The sequence below is a fragment of the Thunnus maccoyii genome, chromosome 2, assembly GCF_910596095.1.
Source record: "Thunnus maccoyii chromosome 2, fThuMac1.1, whole genome shotgun sequence".
NCBI lineage: Eukaryota > Metazoa > Chordata > Actinopteri > Scombriformes > Scombridae > Thunnus > Thunnus maccoyii.
The window spans coordinates 20023244-20039489 of record NC_056534.1 but is presented as its reverse complement, the minus strand read 5'-3'; the positions used below and the strand labels follow the sequence as shown (position 1 = coordinate 20039489).

General features: G+C 38.4%; 2 protein-coding genes across 8 annotated transcripts in view; both read right to left on the bottom strand.

Annotated features, from left to right (window-relative positions):
• camk2d2 (calcium/calmodulin-dependent protein kinase (CaM kinase) II delta 2) overlaps nucleotides 1-3343 on the bottom strand; it is a 42834-nt gene extending 39491 nt beyond the window's left edge. For all 6 annotated transcript variants that reach the window (XM_042430467.1, XM_042430423.1, XM_042430430.1 and 3 more), the window contains exons 1-2: nucleotides 3262-3343; nucleotides 7-101 (exon numbers count right to left, since the gene is read on the bottom strand). In XM_042430467.1, coding sequence (XP_042286401.1) covers nucleotides 7-101; nucleotides 3262-3323 — 157 coding nt within the window. In that variant the 5' untranslated portion in view covers nucleotides 3324-3343. The remainder of the gene's footprint in view (nucleotides 1-6; nucleotides 102-3261) is intronic.
• Nucleotides 3344-11206: 7863 nt separating this feature from the next.
• Nucleotides 11207-12556, bottom strand: cxcl8a (chemokine (C-X-C motif) ligand 8a). Of its 2 annotated transcripts, none has more exons than XM_042428550.1 (4): nucleotides 12257-12556; nucleotides 11986-12118; nucleotides 11755-11841; nucleotides 11207-11607 (listed from the first exon to the last, which is right to left on the bottom strand). In XM_042428550.1, exons 1-4 carry the CDS (start codon nucleotides 12321-12323, stop codon nucleotides 11601-11603), a joined length of 294 nt encoding a protein of 97 aa, XP_042284484.1. In that variant the 5' UTR covers nucleotides 12324-12556; the 3' UTR covers nucleotides 11207-11600. The 2 variants fall into 2 exon arrangements, with proteins under 2 accessions (XP_042284484.1, XP_042284474.1); XM_042428540.1 differs by having other exon boundaries at nucleotides 11207-11610; nucleotides 12257-12548.
• Between the last annotated feature and the right edge of the window lie 3690 nt (nucleotides 12557-16246).

Here is a 16246-nt window from a genome sequence, read left to right as displayed (position 1 = left end):
TCTTACCTCTGGCAGAAAGCTTCTTGGTGTTGATGATTTTGGCGGCATACTCCTGTCCAGAGGAGATCTTCACACACCTCCTGACCACAGAGAATGCTCCCCTAAAATGAATAATGAATACACACATAGAAACGCTTATTGACATATTAAAAAAAAAAGGCTTTGAGTGAGTCTAACAAACAGAACCAGACTTAAGATTGATAAAGGTCTGAAAGCTCTTTTTTTTAATCAGCCAATAACTGCAGAATATACCAAATTATACTACATTTGACATGTACTGCAGTTTTATTCTAACCTCTGACAACTAAGAATAAACTTTGGAAAAAGCATGGTGTTTCAGTCTGGCTGGTAGATTAAAACACTGGTTAACCCTTTGTTGAATAAGCCTAAAAAGTAGTGAGACCCGGATAGTTTCCATGGTAACTTAGGTCATATTTATTCAACCTGGCTTTATGAAACAAAATTTCTGGACAATAAGCCTGGTTTACTGAAATAAGTTTAGCTTAACTAGTAATTTTGCTTCATGAAACAGCCTTCAGATGCCATGAAGGTAAGTAATTACAAATATTTCTGAGTTTCAATTTATACTTTACACTCAAATTTCAACATAAAATGCACACAAGTGTGCACGCAGTAACTGTGCAGCGACCCTCACAAACACACTCACTCACCACACTTACAGTACACATTGTCCTAATCACTACACGAGACCATTAACACCAACAAACGTGCCTACCGGCCAACTATTGTTTCAGCCATGTGTTGTTCTGGTGTTTCAGGCACATGTATGAAGATCAAAAAACTAGGTCAGCTATATTTGAGGGAGGAGAAGAGCAGAGTGCTGCATCTCTCATCTCTATGGAGCAGTCTGACTGCCTCAGCTCAACTCAGCTCTGCAGCCATGCAGGCCGCTTTGCTATTCAACCTCCATCTCTGTCTGTGCACGCATTTTCTTTCAAACAGAATCTGTACTCCTCCACAGCCAGACCCTGTTTAGCTCCTGACAACATCAGAGATATCAGGAACTGTTAGAGGCACATTGATGCAGACACTAGAAATACTAAGCTGGGAATACACATTACCTCAAATGAACCTTGTTCTACCCCTTATTGCGCACTGGAAACTGTGATGTTTTAATGTTACATTATCTGATGTGCATTTAAATCAGTGTTACAATATGAGAAATTACTGAAGCTGAAGCAATGTGTACCATGGACATGTTATCTAACATCCTCTGGAGTGAGCAGCTTGCCACTAAAGCTTACCTCTAATTTATAGGGGATTTGGTAAAGAAATTATCATAGCGTAACATATTACATAAGAATTTTACTTGACTATCCTGGATAGTTGTGAAACATGTCACTGTGAACTGTTAACTGTGTCTGCTAACTGAGTCTGTGCAGCACATGTGCAGTAGCTAGCTGCGAAGCACAATTTCTTATGTTTTTGCATTTGAAAGCAAAATAAAGGCAAGCAATGTGAAAGGTTCACAGCTAAATTATCTGCGTTGAGGACATTTCTGTGTTTGTACATGTTCTGCCATAAATATGCTTCCAAAATGAGATAGATTACACTATACATGACTGGCATTGAGCACCTGATTTATGTAATTATATAAAAAAATGCTTCAAAAATGTTTTGGGTAACTAAAGGTCACATAAGCTCATCAAGAGATATGAAGCTAAATCCCATTCAGGACTTCTGAGGACTTCTTTCAGGAATTTTGATATAGCTTAAATGTTTGTGTTAGCCGATTTACTTCAAATCACAAATATTTTACATTACAACTCACCAAGTTGCAAATGATGTGGCTCAATTTTTTTTTTTCAACAGTTGTACACATCCATTGGTGTCCATTCATTTCCATATGATATGATATAGAAGCGGATGTGTTTCAGGTAATCAAATGCAATGTTTCAAATTATTCTGCACTTAAACTGCATAACCACTCAACAATAATGTAACACTGACACAAATCTATGCTGATGTGAGCTTCAGTGGAAGTGATGGATTACACAACTCCAGCAAGTTTTAAGAGTTTGCTAATTTATTTTTTATATCAAACAGAAATTAGTGGAACAATGGGTTCCTGGAATGGGAGGAAAAATACATCTATAAACCAAGCGTAGCATGCATTTACAAAAATAGCCCAAAATGTAAAGTATGAAAGTCTTGAAAATATGCTGGTATGGTCTTTGGTATGGCTGAATCTGATTTTATTTTTCATGATATTTTCATGCAGCGATATGTTTTCCAACATATCGCTGCATGAAAATATCTCCTGAAATCATACTTTCAGGATTATTTAAACATTATCAAGTTCCAGGTACTTGGTCAAAAACATTGTGACTTACGTGCATGTGTGTGTTTGTGTGTGTGTGTGTGTGTGTGTGTGTGTGTGTGTGTGTGTGTGTGTGTGTGTGTGTGTGTGTGAGTGTGTTGGGGAGGGGGTAGGGGGTACTGAACACTGTAAGGGATCAAGTGAGTTAAAAGGTACTATAAAAGCAATATGGCTGCGTTGAAGATGATGAACACAGCATAAGATCACAAACGCAGGAGATTTCACACACACACACACACACACACACACACACACACACACACACACACACACATTCACACGCAGGTATACGCATCTCTGTCTCTCTCAGGGGAGAGGAATTCCCTGCCTGTGTCTGATAATTGACCGCAGCTCGGTGCTTGGCTGGGGAATGTGTCATCGCCAACTACATGGTCTGCTGTCGCATTACGAGTGTGTATTTCTGTCACGCGGGAGGAGGAGGAGGACTTGGGTAGAAGGGAGGGAGGGGGGGGCGGTAGGGTACCAAATCCTACCATATCCAACACCCCGATGCATTTCATCCCGGTTCAGTTTACAACATGGGAGCTCCTCGCCCCCCTGTGGCACCCCAAAGGTCGAAATGCAACATCGGTAGCTGCACAGGATGGAGGCAAAATGACAACACTCTCGATTCAACACCTTCTTTCGCAAGCACTAACCGTAAGCAGGGCTTCAGATGCGGGATTAAAACAAACAAGATGCCATTGCACGGGCCTCCATGATACATGATAGCGTCAACGGCCCCTGCTCTGTAGGTTTCATGGATCTGTCAGCCGCGCGCACAATCACACATACAAAAACGCACACGCACAGACACACAGAGCCCAGAATCCGCGTCCTTAAACCAAGGCGGCCTATTGCATAACAGGCTGATATTTCATACAGGGATGATGCTTGATGATTAAAACATGCTTCCTTACTTCCCCAGCTCCTCGAACAGCTGATATTCATCGGTAAATCTCGTGCAGATCGTTAACGCCATCCTGAAGGAGGTGCCAAGGGGTGGAGACGCGGATAAAGTGCACTACTCACAAACGGTATCCACCACACACACAGTCGTCAACGCCGCCCGGTTTTGTCCTGGACCTGCAAGGGAAACGGAGGGATTCATGCAAAACTGGAGCGCATCGGCAAGGTGTCTGGTGGGATGATTTCTGCGGCAAAAACGCAGCTTGCGCAAGAGCTTCAGTCAGGATGAGGGCGCTTCCGGCGTTTCGGCGGTGGCTGTTTCTTTATGTTCTTCACATGTAGCGGCTTGTCATATCTCGTAGACGCAGCATTTTGTGTGTATTTCAGTGTCTCTGGTGCGTGTCCGGTCTGCGCTGTGAGTGTTGTCCCTTTGCGCGCACCAGCGCCGCACTACCGCACCTAACCCCGGCTGTGCGCTCCGCCCCTTTGCCTGCATCCTCACACAGGCCAATAACAAACAAAGCATAATAATAACAACAACAATCATTATTATTATTATTATTATTATTATTATTATTATTATTATTATTATTATTATTATTATTATTATACAACAGTGATATCTGTATTTGAATATAATTTGAAATGGAATGTACAGAACCACATTAAGACTCTGCTTAGGGCCTAAAAGTGAAGAAAAAAACATGAAGAAAATACAACATTTTTCACTTTTAATTTAATCTTGCTCCACTACTAGTATCCTATTAGTAGTAGTAGGACAAGTAGTAGTACATATTATTATAACCCATATTAATACCTCCCATTTCTTTAAAGATACACCTCACCATTTTTACAGTTGTATAGCCTCAGATCCTTTATTTATTATTATTATGTAGTTATTATATATATTATGTACTTTAACTAAAATGTAGTTAAAGTATTACAGTAAAAGTAGTGGTTTGGTCCCTCTGACTGATATATTATTATATATGACATCATTAGATTATTAATACTGGAGCATCCTGTAAGCAGCATGTTACTCTAGTAGCTGCTGGAGGTGGAGCTTGTTTCAACTACTTTGTATACAGAAAGCTAGTTTAGTCCAGTGGTTCACAACCTAGGGTTCAGGCCCCTCCAAAGGGTCACCAGATAAACCTGAGGGGTCATGAGATGATTAATGGGAGAGGAATGAAGAAAAAACAAAGTTCTGATACACAAATCTAGTTTCAGTTTTTGGACTTTTTCTTTGACTTATGGTGAAAAATTGGATCATTTGAACATTTATTGAGAACTATGTGAGAAGTTTAAAGGGAAAAATCACTATTTGGTGGAGCTGTTAACAACTCATAGACACCTGAAATGTGACCCTGACTACACACTGCTTTTTGTAAGACGTCAAAGCCAAAAACACTGGTTTCATCTTTAACAATGTGTTGTTTTTCAAAAGCTTGTTATATTATCCATTGTGTCAAATCTTCATCTGAAAATTAACCACGATGTGTTGTTTTTCAAAAGCTTGTTATATTATCCATTGTGTCAAATTCTTCATCTGAAAATTAACTAAAGCTGTCAAATGGAGTAGAAAGTACAATATTTTCCACCGAATGTAGTGGAGTGGATGTATAAAGTAGCATAAAAGGGAAATACTCAAGTAAATTACAAGTACCTTAAAACTGTACTCAAATACAGTACTTGACTAAATGTACTTAGTTACTTTCCACCACTTCTACATGTAATGTCTTCTGTGGCTCTGGAGAGACCTTTGTCAGGTCTGAAATAATAACTCCTGTGATGTCATCAGGGTTACCCCCACTTTCCAACATAGTTCCAGGTAAATTACTGGGATAACCCTTCAGGTACCACTAGTGATTTTCACTATTCACACATGCAGCTACATTCAGGAACATTTCTGTCTTGCACCTTTTCACACAATGCCATGGTAATGCCGGAATAGATGGGGAAAGGGACAGCCCAGCAGATGGCATTCATGCAACACTTACTGATGCCAACCACCATAAAACTCAACAGAGGAAGAAGATGGGGCATTTATTTAGCAATAAATAGTCTAATTTTGTGATAAAAGTAACATTACAATGTTCTGAAAGTACTGTAAGCTTATTTAGCTACATAGGAAACGTTTGCTAGCACATTATTTCAGTAACATAGATGCAAGCCAGTAAATTAGCAGCTTATTAACATTTGTCACTTTGCAAAATGTGTGACATTTTTATTTGTTAATACGGTTAGAGTTATGAGACCAAGACACTGGGCTCAGACGAAGAATTCACCCCCACAGCTGCTTCTACTAGCAGACAGGCAGGTAGATGAGGGAACTTTGGGAGACAAGGCAGGGGGCGTCGTGTGGGCTAAACCTCTGAGGACCTCAACGCTGAGGATATTGCTCGGGTTGAAAATTTTAGATTGCAGAGAATTGCATATGAACGTGTAAATAGCCTCAGTAGTAATGTCTGTTTCTAAACACAAATAATGCCCATTGCACCTAATGTAATAGTTGTTGTTAGCTGTTTAGCTGTGGATGTTATGATCCTCAGTAAACATATTTTTTTACTATGTATCTTGTAGCTACTAGAAATAAATTCAACGCTTGGATTTACATCAGGCACACCAAGTGTTGGAGCAAAGTTTGGCACAGGACCCCAGCCTGATGTTTGATGTCATCAGCCGTTTGGTACCTGCTGCTCCTCCAACAGTACCTCCTGCTCAAGGACAACCCTCATGGTGTGTTTGCCAGAGATGCAGGGAAATGCCTACGATGGTGGAGAGAAAATGCTGCAAACAACAGCCACCTACGTGCATTTCAACACTACCACACATGGAGGCATACATTTTGCAGGAGGGAGTTTTGTGCCTGGTTAGGAGGATCTGGAACTGGACTTACGTGCTGTAGCTGACCTTTCAGATGCAGGAGAAGACAACCAACACTTTCATTATGCAGCATATAGACAGTTTATTGCTTGGCAGTGCAGGATTCTGGGTCCTGGTCACAGAGTGGTCATTCCAAGCTGCTGTGTGTGGTCAATTCATGACCACTTTCCATATGTTCATAGACAATATAGAAATTAGAATCACTGGGTCAACACTAGGCGTGCAATGTCTAAGGAGCTTATCAAAAACAAGTGATAATATCATAATCATAATCATAATATCACTTTAGAAATGTTGTCAAGCTTTATTTTGAATAGGGGTAAAACAAAGTAGGTTGGTTGCAGAGTAACAATGCACAGGTATGTAAGTGTCAATTATTAATGGCCAACATAAACTTTGATTTGTGTTGGAAGATAGGATTCTTGATTCTTCAAAGTGCAATAGCAAGCCTCTACATCTGTGGCAATGTCTGACCTGTGGAAAGAGCATAAAGAATTGGATGTGTGAACAGACAGTTTGATTTATGGATGATTACATCTTGAAGGAAAAAAAAGACTTATTTGTTTTAAAATAATCCTAATTGAAATAAGAATTTGGCCTTGCCAGATGAGGCCTGGCTTATTTTCAAATACATTATTGTGCCTTTTACAGCTTAGTAACAATTAGGAAGGCAGTATCTAGCTGTGATAGCTCGACCACAACTGACCAAAGTCTAAATGTAAACCGTTAACAATAGTGATAATTTTTATCAAGTGATACAACTGTTTACTAACTCATACAATTTTAAGTTTTTGCCCTGCCCCCTGCTGATTTGTGTCTCCAATAGCTCCCATGCCAGACAGCACTCCACATTAACGCTTGTCATCTGGCCTCACTGTTGTTAGTCGAGGCAGACCACGTCCTGAGAACACCCGTTTCTTTATTATTGCCCTTTGAAGATCTGGGATGTAACTGTAGTCCTTTTCTCCTTTACGGTATACAAACTCCTCTTCCTTGAGTTTGTATTATAAAGTTTGCGGTGTCTGAAATTAGAGTTTGGACAAGAATATGAAAACAAAATATGACAACTTTTTTTTATATTCCTTGCCATTTTTAAAAAGGCACAGAAAAAATAAACATTATAAATATCAACTTATCTCTATCCAACATAACACTGATCTGGATTCACCGTCTTGACTGGACTCATGATTCGATTATGATCCACCTGTCAATGATTCTCCGCTTTAAAATACTGGGTGGCATTTTTTTATCACTCGCTACTGGTCGGTCTCTGCCTCTCTCACCATATCTTCCAGCATATAAAAGGAATGTTAGCCTAATATTTGCCCACAATTGAATGCAAGAGAGGGACAAGTTACAAATCACCTGATTCACTCTGCACATGCGAGGAAGTAGCACCTTGTGGCAGACACAGCTGCTTTTAGAAATAAAAAAATATTTTCGAGGTAAGAAAGTATTTTTTTTTACTTCATTCATTTTTGTTATAGCATTGCCCGCTTTGTAGATAAACTCATCAAACTTAAATCATGTTAATTATGTGTCTGTGTAGGTATCTGTCATGCAAGTTGTTAGTGCTAACGTTTTAGTTGTTAACTGTAAGGTAAGCTAGTTCACGGCTACAAGAGTCTGGGTTAGTTGTAACAACATGTGAAAAAATGGTTGCGACCTACCCCAAGCAAAAATTCCATGGTATTTATATGTTTACTTTGAATTTCAGTATGCCTAGGCCTTGGAAGAGAAAGACTGACAGGGCAGTGCCTGTCAATATTTTGAAAAGAACATCAAATGATGTAAAAGAGCAGGGAAAGAGATCTGTGGCAAAAATGTACGGTATATGTCACATCACACTGTACAAATTCTGTAAATAGAGGAAGAAGTTAGAAGAGAAGGGCTCAAAGGAACTTCCACATGTACTTACCATAGTGGAAGCAAGGTTTTCACTGATGAATAAGAGAAGGAAGTGACTGTGACTCTGACGGTGACTCACATACTTGGAATACACAGACACACACACACACACACACACACACACACACACACACACACACACACATCAAGTGTTGAATAAAAAGTTTTCATTATCTTAAGTTGTTGTCATAATCTTCATAATGTTACATTTCACCCCAGGATATGTTACAACTAACCCAGACTATGGGGTCAATTATAACATTTCACTCCTTGTGTTTGAGACTAAACCATGCATATTCTGTTTGTGTGGCAGAGATAACAGCTACACCATTTAATAGCAGACATGTCACTAGTTTGCTTCACATTTTAAATGCACTGCTTTAAAAGAGCTCCAAGCTAGAGACAGAAATGTCAAAAATGTTATAACCATCCCCAGTCTTCTCTAGGCTATAATTTTGTGTAGACTGAAAACTCCTGATTATTCTGTTCTGTCACTGCATGGTAATTACAATGCAGTAAGTGCATATCGCAATGCATTTTTGAATTGAGAAATTTCCACACCTCTACCACCAGATAGTCTTGATAACATTTATTATGCTTATAAAATACTCTATTGAGCCGTCAGGGCTTTTCTTGGGGCTTCTCTTGGGTGCTCTGTGGACATGGTGGTTGTAGTCCAGGCCAGCCAGTAAGCTTTATAGACTGGAGGGCTGAAGCTTAAGAACTTGCTGGCATACATCAGGATGTGCAGTTGACCTACGGATTCAGTGGGAACTGTTAGATTATATAATTTCTTTCTGAACAGTACTCCAAGTGCATATGTAACATTGAATAAAACCACTGAATAATCTTTTAAAAGTGACACAACAGGAAAATTAAACTGCATAATTATACCCGAAGTGCAAGTACTTGTGGACCTCCTTCAGCCAGCAGCCAACCTAGTATGTATGAGTGAATAATTGAATTACTCACAAAAAAAGTCATCATAGTTTTCAGCCATCTTGCAAAAATACATACATACAAGGTATTGTTACCTGCCTGAATTGAGTATCATACCATTGATAACTAACTTACCTTGTTTCCAAAAGGTGAATAGCGGTTTCCTCAGCTTCAATGAAACCAAGACCCTCCACAGCAAAGTCATCTCTGCAGAAAATCAAATAATGGAGGTCAAACTATAATCTGAAAATTTTTTCCTGGTTACACATTTATCACACATTGAAATAGTCCACAAGGACTAAATCTTATACTTTATATACTGTGTATGTTACCACCTTGCCTCAAATTTTCAATTGTGCTTGTGTTTGTAGAAGGAATCACTGAATATGATCAGAGTCAGACCAAACATCTATTTACATACCATGTAATTACCTATGTGAGAGTGACTCGCCAACAGTACTGGAAAGGGCGGGTATTGGATGTGTGGCAATCTGACGGTTGGTTGGTGTTGATGTTGTAGCCAAAGAACCTGCCTGATATCTGCAAGAAAACAACCAGTACATCATTTTTCAGTCTGTTCTAAAATTATAAATAAATTTAACTGAGGTCATATCTAGGGCCTGACTGATACTGGATTTTGGGGGCTGATGCAGATACCAATATTAGGGAGTAAAAAAATTCCAATTTCGATATATCAGCCGATAATCTTGTATATGCAGAACATATACATAAATGCACATTTTTTGCAATGATCCCTCAAATGTAGTTATCAAACATTTGTGACAAAGATATGTAATCTAATTCTTGTCTCTCCATTGAAAATAACCCAATTATCCAGGACTCATCCATAAGTTTCCTTGGAGTTCTGATTGATGAAACTCTAAGCTGGAAGAATCATATTCATTTTGTTTGCAAAAAAATGTAAAAATCTATTGGCATCATCTGCAAATTCCGAGGGTTTGGTTCATCAGAAGTGTTTATTAACTCTTAATTATAGCCTAATTTATCCGTACCTCATATATTGCAATATTATTTGGGGATCGACTTATCCCACCTACCTTTATAAGCTTTATATTTTGCAGAAAAAGTTTTGCAGAATTGCTACATTTAGCAGACGGGCTGACCACTCAGCCCCTCTCTTCAATCAGCTCAAGATCCTAACAATTTTTAACATAAACAAATACCAAACTTTAAAATTTTGCATCAGCCTGCTTCACATTCTCTCACACATACACCAAAACACACACACCCTCATTACATTATTTTATCTGTTTTGTATCTTTGCTTGGTTTGTGCTGCCTACTTTATGTTTGCTTTTAATTCTGTAGTTGCTTGTTTGTTTACTTTTGTGGATCACATGACTTTCATATTTGCTTATAATGCATAATGAGGTGAGATTACTACCATAAGACTCTAGGGCTTTTCTAAATCTCACATGCACAATTTGTTTCCTCTCTTTTGTTAATGTGTTTTATGCTGCTTTGTTTTTACTGTGCAAATAAAATTTTAAAAAATAAAAAAAATAATGGAGGCGTGATATAAACAGTTGTTTATAAACTTATGCTGCACCCAGCATAAGTTCCAAAAAGCAGCAGTGATTTTCACTGGATCATTTTGGCATTTCACATTGTGAAAGTCGCCACAGCTGCTGAGGCTAAGCATTACCATTGTGAAATGTCAACATTGCTGGTCAACAAAAAAGCAGAAATAAATTTTTCCAACATGAAGCAAGCAATCTACGGCACCTACAGATGTATTCAGTAAAATAATGAGTAAACATTTATGTTTGACAGGAACTGTCTTTAAAGTGCTGAATAAACAGTAAAAACACTGATGACAGCATTTAACTGTGGGAACACAGGCACACATAAATATCAGGACAAACACCAAACACCACATTAGTATATTTATTTATCTATTTATTTGTGTGTCATAGGTTTAGACCCTGTGGCAATACAGTCAGATCATTACACGAGCAGCATCATATTGCTTGGCAGTGCTATATAATAAAGTGGAGTCAGAGCACACTATAAACATTTCTTTCTTCATTCTTCTTTGTGTGAAATAAAAATGCTAGAAAAAAAATCTCATTTTTGTGTTGTAAAACCTTTGGTAGTATTTAATTCAGTATATGTAAGAATACATGTTGTCTTACGTCAAAATATTTCATGTCATTTTAAACATCTTAGGGAAGACGATTTAAGACAAAACAAAGCAATTCCATTTTCAATTTCATATAAACCTTGTTTTATTAATTGATAGGTTGTCATCGGACTTACACAAAGGAATCCAGATAGATTTACATTTCATAAATACATCAATAAATATGTTTAACATATCAGTTAGCGACAAGCGAACAGTAGGAGAAATCAAACAGTTGGCTAAAACATGTAAGTGTCATACAAGCAAGCAGAGACTCGTTAATAAATAACATGTTTGATACAAACATAAATACGAATAAATTCAGTTGCACTTCTGTTGTCAGTTTCAACAGTTGATTAATAATGCTGACTGTGGTGAGTGACTTTATCATCTGATCACACGAATACTTCCCGGTACTTTTCTGTTTTCTTAAACAGCTCTGACTCATGAAATATGGGTTCCTTTCACCATTTGTTCAGCTTCTGCTGCAGAGAAAAGAGACAGAAAAGAACATTTACTATGTGTATCAAATCAACAGACATTTTCTGTTAAATAAAAGTAGAGAAACGTTTTGATGTTCATCCATTATTTAGTAATATACTGTCCTTATGTGATGAACTTGTACTTACTTGGAAAGGATCTTCTTAATCACTTTCTTCACCCAGGGAGCCTCGGGGTCTAGACAGACCTCTTGGCCTGTCTTTTTCAGTGTAGCACTGCAACACCAAGCAAGAGACAGAGATGCAGTCAGAACAAGTTATCTTTGATGAAGACAAATGTCAAAGTCCTATCATCATCATGACAGTTAAGATCAGTGTTTGTTGCTGAGATGGGATGAAGGCTTTGAAATGAGTTCTTACATGATCTCGGTTTCCTCGCAGTGGGAGTTGGCAGGAATCAGCTCCACTTTCTGTATGTGGCGGCCGATGGGTTTGCTCTCTGTCATGATACAGCGGCAGTGCAGCTCCACTCCCAAGCTTGTCAGACTCATCACTGATAACAGACAGGAGTCAAATATGGTTAAGTACAATAGTGTTGATATTGATACTCTATACCTCTCCATGCAGTGAGAGGAAGAGCACAGCAGACTGTGCACAATATAATACAATTAAATAATAAAAATAATCTTACCTTCACTGGTGGCCAGAAGGCACAGGAGCACCACAACAGCAGTGACCGTAACTTTGCTGCTCATCATTTTGCCTTTTACAAATTCTGCAACAACTAAGACACTAAAAGATAAAAACGTCTTTCAGAAAGCTCTCAGATGAAGACTGCAGCACTATGTTATAGAAAGGCAGGCAACTTTTACTTCTGCTAATTCCTTCTCTCCTCTGCTTTCCTTTTCTTGCTGCCCTTCCGCTTTGCTTTTTGACTGTAATGCTGAAGAGGAGAGTGGCACCTTTTATAGCCCTCTCCTGAATGAGTCACTTCCTTAAAAGTCTTGCGCAAGCTTGGATTGTCTGAAGAGTGGGAATTTACAGTGAGGTGCTTGAAAAGTATTTGACTACAATAAATGATTTATCAAGATGGATCATGGGTCACTATTTGTCACACTACAGCATTTTCATTTGGAAAAACACTGTGACTAAAAGTTGTTAATGAAGTGAATGTTGTGACAGGGACGCTTGAGAGATTTTCTTAGCAAATTAATTTCCTGTTTCCTTATTGCTTTGAGCTGATTGCACAATTGCTACTAATTGCTTATGAATAGACATTGATCAACTGACAAGTGATTCATTGTTGGCATATAATCAAATGAACAATTACATGCAATCTCTTTATGGACAAGTGACAAATGCAGCCCTCAGGTTTTGTCATCAACCCTCAGAAAAGGGAATTTGTTGTACCAAGAGTTAATTCACATAATTAACTTTGTGTTGGCATGTCTCTCACATACTGGAACAACCGTTGGACAGCTATTAAAACAAGAATTTCCACATGACGCCCTGCATGTACTGCCATGTTTAATGTTGTTAAAAGTTCAGTCTTTGCAGCCACCATCACATACTTTTTTTCAAGTGAAAATTGTTACCCAACTGCTGACGTTCAGAAACAGGAATACTGTACAATGAGCTTTAATTTGAATTGGTTTATGTCAATATAGAAATAACTGTGCGGGAGATACAGCCCTTTTAAAACAGAGTACCCAAAGTTTCAGGATTCAAACATAATTGCATAGCTACACATAAAGTCAAACAAATCATCATATTTAATATTTTGACAGTCGATAACTGTCTGAAGTCTTAGACCTATAGACATCAGCAGATGCTTTGTATCTTCCCTGGTGATGCACTCCCAGGTCTTCACTGCAGCCACCTTCAGCTCTTGCTTGTTGTGGGATCTCTATGTCTTTATTCTGGTCTTCAGCAAGTGGAATGCAGCTCAATCGGATTGAGATCAGGTGATTGACTTGGCCAGTCAAGGATATTCCACAGCTTCATCCTGAAAAGCTATTTGGTTGCATTGACCGTATGTTTAGGATCATTGTCTTGCTGAATGATGAAATGTCCAATTTTGATGCATTCGGCTGAATGTGAGCACACAGAATGCTCCGGTATACCTCTTCATTCATCATGTTGCTTCTGTCAGCAGTGAAATCATCAATAAATGCCAGTGTGCCACTTCTACAGGCAGACATAGATGCGCAAGCTATAACAGGAGCACCACCATATTTGACAAATGAGATGCTATGCTTTGGGTCATGAGCTTTGCCTTTTTTCACTTTCACTTTCTTCCCTCCATCATTTTGAATGAGGTTGATTTTTGTTTCATCAGTCTGTAGAGCTCTACCGCTTTCTTTTTGTGTTTTCCAAACTGTAATCTGGCCTTTCTGTTTCTGAGACTTTGTATCTTGTGATGAATTCCCTGAGATTATCATGAAGTCTCCTCTTGATCGTAGACAAGGAAACATGTACACCTTCATCCTGGAGATCATTGTTAACTTGCTGTGCAGTCATAAAGGGCTTTTTCTTCACCATGCAAATGATTTTCTGGTCATCCACAAGACTTGTGCACCTCAGTCTACCAGCTCTTTTCCCGTTTTCCTGTGCGCACCTGCTTTTTAAGACTGTTGCCTGTTGATTTTGGCAAATCAACTACCTTTGATGTCTCTCTGATAGATTTTTGCTTTTTTTTCCAGCCTCATTATTATCTTCTTCACTTATATGGTCATCTCTTTAATACTAATATTTACAGACAACTAAACCTCAATCCAAATACCAACTCTCAATCAACTCTGAACCACTTTTGTGCATTATTTTTTATTTCAGATTGAATGTGCTGAAACACAGAGCCTGTAAAACAAACAAACAAAAAAGTGCAACTGTCCAAATGCTGTCTGGACTGTATATTGATGGCTCATGCTTTTTGCATTCCTAAAGGAATGTGTCAGGCAGTGTGCCAAAAGCGTTCATGAACTTAAAAGTAATGCAACCTCAACAAGCTGACACACACATCTGCTCACAGTCATCACGTCACTCTAGGCACACTCACAAAACAGAGGGAAGTATGGAGCAACTTTGTAAAGAGGGGTTAATTTTGCGGTTTTGACATTTGTTCATGACTTCAATTCTTGCCTAACCTAAACAATACGTGCTGATTTGGAAGCTGAAAGATTTGGATAGAAGACAACATTATGTCAGCTAAAAGTAAAACAAGTACTATCTTAATTATTTCTCTATTGAATACAGGAGCAAAATATGACAAATCTCATCTAGAGGCATATATGTCCATCTCCACTTAGACTGTATAGAAATTGAAACCAGAAGTAAATAACACTCATGACTAAATACAGAGCATGTGATTAACTTCACTGGAAAGTTTCTGATTTAACGTTTTCAATATTAAATCTAATGTATGTGGTGAGATGGGTAAAAAAAAAGAAAGAAAAAGTGACAGACAGCACCTGACCAGCATAAATCAGGAAACACAAGTTTACAAAAGTTGAACTTCATTTATTGGTCTTTCCCCAAATTTCTGTGGTGCTAGGGACAGACTACACGTCAGATGATTTTAGAATAGAAACTATGAAGACGAGAGAGAAGTGTAGGATCTGTAAATTTATGGCATTTCTTGGTTTAATGTAAGTCAATTTATTTGTGTAACAATTGCAATGGCAGGTGCAAATCATGAACATTTTCATTGCTGTAACTGATACGTGAGATTTCATTTTGTAGAGCATGCTCAATTTCACACACACACACACACATACATATAGTCATGTTTCCATCACCTCAAAGGACATTACATTACACTTACATTGATTTCCTGGAGACTTACATTGTCCCTAATCCTTACCCTAACCGTAACTTAAACCAAGTCCACAACCTAAAATTAATTATTTACATTATGAGGACTTGCCTTTTGTCCCAACAAGGGAGGCAAGTTCCCACAAGTGACTGTGTAAACAGCCTCATCACCCCACATCTTGAGACTAGTGATACTTGGCACATACACACTCATGAACAATAGAGGAAACAGGCTTATTAGTTTCGTGGGATCACAGAGCAAGTGTGATGAAATCTCCTTTGACAGCGTGGTACACAGATGTCTGGATATTCCAAAACTTCCCCTTGACCCCAACTGAAACTTTTATCATTGCAGAGTAGAAAATCACCAAACTATGATGAACATGTGAATCTCAGACTAAACTCTGGTGGCCCTGCATTGTAATCATGGCTTATCATTTTATATAATGTTAAATATTAAAGGGATTACAATAAAGAGATGGCAATGTCAGTTGGTCTGTCGGTCCACCACTTTGGTCCAGAATGAAATCACTCAACAAATAGAGTAGATGGATTGTCATTAAATATGTAAAAACATATGTGGTCCCCAGAGGATAAATCCTAATTATTTGGTGATCCCCTGATTTTTTTTCCTCTAGTGGCAGGATAAGGTTTGGAGTGAAATGTCTATACAACTGTTGGATGGCCTGCCATAAAATTTACAACACACATTCAAGGTCTACAGAGAATGAATCCTAATCACCTCAGTGATCCCCTGACTTTTCAACTAAGTTCTACTTATTCAGTGAAATATCTCAGCATCTACCAGATGGATTGCCACAAAATTTAGGGGAGAATGGTTCCTAGAGGAGCAATCTAATCTAATTTAATG

Bases quoted from the DNA above. Each gene is read 5' to 3' on its own strand.
- cxcl8a (XM_042428540.1), bottom strand. From the start codon at position 12,323: ATGATGAGCAGCAAAGTTACGGTCACTGCTGTTGTGGTGCTCCTGTGC. The intron at 12,119-12,256 runs GTAAGATTATTT...GTCTGTTATCAG, and splicing joins CCTTCTGGCCACCAGTGAAG to TGATGAGTCTGACAAGCTTG. The intron at 11,842-11,985 runs GTAAGAACTCAT...TTGGTGTTGCAG, and splicing joins TGCGAGGAAACCGAGATCAT to TGCTACACTGAAAAAGACAG.